Genomic DNA, 3285 nt, shown 5'->3' on the forward strand with positions numbered 1-3285 from the left:
CTCTTCCTCTTCTTCACCCGCCTCCTGCAGCGCTTCCGCTTCTCCGTGCCCGCGGGACAGCCCCCGCCCAGCGACTATGGTGTCTTTGCCGTGCTGGTCACCCCCGCCCCCTATCAGCTGTGTGCGGTGCCCCGCTAGAGGTGCCGCCTCCCGCACCGCCCTGTGCGGGGCCCCCGCTGCCCAATAAACCAGCCTTGGCCCCCTCCAGCCGACTCTGGTCCACCTGCCTCCCTCATGCTGGAGTGTGGGTCCCCCGCAGCCCCTCAGAGTCCATCCCACTCTTGCGTCTGTCCTGACCTTTGCCCATTAGAGGGGACTCTGCCTCGGGTCACCGTGGAGGGGCGCGGCTGCCTGGCTGGTGACAGTTCCATGTCGAGTCTTTCCTGGGTGTCAGGCCAGGACAGAAGGCACTGAGGGTGACAGTAACCCCACTGGGTGTGAGGAGCTGAGCCGGAGTCCCCAGAATCCATCACATGTGGACTCCCCTGCAACTCACGCTCAGCAAGCTGGCACTAGGGCTCTGGTCTCAGGGACGCGGGTGCCAGGCCAACCAGGCAGAGGCCCGGTCTCCCCGAAGCACGTAGGGCCCGGACCTAGCCGGCAGTGTCGTCCTCACTGCAGAGGCCATCACCCCCAGGGAAGCTCCCCAAGGTCTGACGCACGGTTTATGGGGTTGTCACTGGCTGCCAGTGCCCCAGGCTGACCTCCGCCCACCGGCCATGGGGTTACTCCTGGGTGGCAGCTGAATGCCCTGACCTGCAGGGCAGTTCTCACTGGGCGGACCCCCCACTGGCCCACAGTCCTGGATGTGGAATTGTGTCTTCTCCTTTGGCGAAGTGTTGAGGGAACACCAGCTGTACCCCATCAGCTGTGTGGTGTGTCCCCGCCAGCGGTCCCGTTCCCTCGCCCACACCAGCACGGCGAGCTGAAGCCCTCGGGCCTGGTCTGCCCACCTTCCCCGAGTGTCTGCCCCAGGCCATGCCCGGTTTCACACTGGTGATGCTCTCGTCACGGGACCTTTCTGGCGTCGCACCCCTGTGCTGGGTCCGCTGTCCTCAGAGAGGTGACCACGGACTTCCCTCTCCAGGCTGCTTCCCTCGGCCCCGCCCTAGTGACCATCCGTGTTCCGGAGCTGTGACTTCCATGTAGGACAGCTCCGCGGTGTTTTCTGTGCTCTGTGCCGTTCCATGTCGGGACGTTTGCCGCCTGGCAGGACGTGAAAGCGAATCGGTGGGCACCAGCTCCTGCTGCGCCTGTGCGGAGGGAGGGAAAGCTCAGGTGTGTCCCGGCGCGGAGGCCAGGCAGCCACGGGAACGGGATCGGAGGGTGGAAGGAGGGAAGCTGGGCTCAGAGGCCCAAAGGACAGCTGCAAAGTGCCTGCCCTGGTGGGCAGCCAGAGCGAGAATCCGGACCGGCCACGGACCGCAGCCCCCGGGGGGAAGCGGCGGAAATGGCGAGTGTCGGGAGGGCTCGGGCGCACAGCCCACAGGGGCCGTGGCTGTGCAGACGCAGGGGCACTGCCAACGTGGGCGTGCTCGTGCCCAGCACTGCACTGGAAAGGGGCACGCTGGGCGCTAGGACCTGGCTGCGCTGTGGGCAGCTTCAGGGATCCCGCGGAGCAGGAGACTGATCCACCGGGGCTCGATACAGGCCAGCGGAGCCCGAGTCCGGTCACAGCCCCGAGGCTGGCGCTCAGCACACCGGCCACTCCCCAGCCAGGTGAGCCGAAGCAGCGACCGCTGGCATGGAGTGGGGTTCACCGCCTGTTAGTTACAGAGGCCCCAGGGCTCAGAAGAAGCCCTGTGTGGCAGCGGTGCTCGAGTCCCAGAGCAGGGGCCCCTGAGGCCCCCACACAGCGCCCAGGGCCTGGGCGGGAGAGGCCTGACTCCCTGACATGGCGCCGGCCCCGCCGGTCTGCGGCCGGGTGGGCTGCCGCCTTCCTGGCGCTCTGCCCTCCGCTGTGTCCCCGGGGTCTGCGCCTTCGTTACCCCCAGACACCCCCAGACACCCCCTTCACACGTGCACACCGTGCCCTCCGGGCGTGCGTGCCCCATGCCGCCACTGGACAACCGGGCAGCAGCGGGGGAGCAGTGGGGGCCGCGGTGGGCGCTGCCGGGGTAGCCGCAGCCGTCCAGCCGCAGCAGAGAGCAACTTCCCCAGCAGGGTGGGATTCTTCCGCGCGCGCGCTCGTACCAAGCCTTCAGAGAAACATTTTCCGGAGGGAACGTTGGTTGATTCTCAAAGCCCTGAAGGAGGCCTCCCTGGGGGTCACGGGGCTAAGGCGCAGCACTGCGAGGCTGTCCAGCGCCGAGTTGGAGGCCGGCCAGGGAGTGACCCCCAGGGCGCTCAGACCCTGCCTGCGCCCCTCCCCTCGGCAGTGGGTCTCTAGATCCGCCTGTTCTGCGCCACTCCGACTCGGTGAATCCTCGCACCTCTGGCCTGCACCCCAGCTTTTGTATGCATGCATAAATCTTTAAAAGAATGTCCAGGAAGCACAGTCCTTGGAGGCGGAGGGGCGGGCCCTGACTGGGTCAGAGCCCCACCCCCAGGGGCCCCTGCGGGCAGCCTGGCGGACTGGACCTGCTGAGGAGACGCTGAGGCAGCAGAGGGCACCCTGGCCAAACAGAAGGGGGGACACAGCGTGCCTAGGGCTGGCAGGGCCCCTGGGGCAGGAGCGTGGGAACGGGAAGGGCAGGGCGCAGGAAGATGGCGCAGGTTTGGCGGAACTGCCGCCGCCTCCTGCTCGGGGGAGGTTGCCCGCTGCCGTGCGCTGGTGAGCAGCTTCGGACCAGGAGCAACAGCGGTCTCCTCTTTCTGGGGGCGGTCTCCCCAGGAGGGACGCAGACTGCAGCGCTGCAACTCAGCACACTTCCCTTGGCCCAGAGAGGACTGGGCGGCGCCCAGGGCACCAGTCCGGGGCTGCCTCTGCCGGCAGCCCCCCCACCCCCGCTAGACAGTGGGGGTTCCTCTGCCGGGCACCCCCACCCGCCGCAGCAGGGAGGGAGGGGAAGGGACGTGGGGGGGCAGAAGGAGGTTGAGGGGCAGTTGGCTGGCCAGCACAGCTAGATCAGCAGAGCCCCGGCCTCTTTAAGCGCTGGTGACAGGGGTGAGGACTCCATTTCCCTGGGGGTCTTTGCATCTCCCCAGGAGTTACAGGGAAGCGTGCGGCGCCTTCCAGTGCCTGGTGAAACAGCACCCTGTGCATGAAGGGTGGGTCTGGGTGGGTCCCCTGGGAACGCAAGTGTGACCAGCTGTGCGCCCGTGGGTGCGTGTGGAAAGGGGGGG

The 3285-nt window shown here is 67.5% G+C and overlaps 1 protein-coding gene across 1 annotated transcript in view; it reads left to right on the forward strand.

The window, feature by feature from the left end:
* Positions 1-205, forward strand: part of LOC101627151 (cytochrome P450 2D17) — a gene marked incomplete at its 5' end in the record, with an annotated part of 2443 nt that extends 2238 nt beyond the window's left edge. The window contains one exon of the mRNA XM_012735109.1: positions 3-205. Within this exon, the coding sequence (XP_012590563.1) occupies positions 3-138 (136 nt within the window). The remainder of the gene's footprint in view (positions 1-2) is intronic.
* Positions 206-3285: the final 3080 nt, after the last annotated feature.

Source organism: Condylura cristata, unplaced genomic scaffold (assembly GCF_000260355.1).
Source record: "Condylura cristata isolate star-nosed mole 26May11 unplaced genomic scaffold, ConCri1.0 scaffold00004, whole genome shotgun sequence".
NCBI classification, from domain to species: domain Eukaryota; kingdom Metazoa; phylum Chordata; class Mammalia; order Eulipotyphla; family Talpidae; genus Condylura; species Condylura cristata.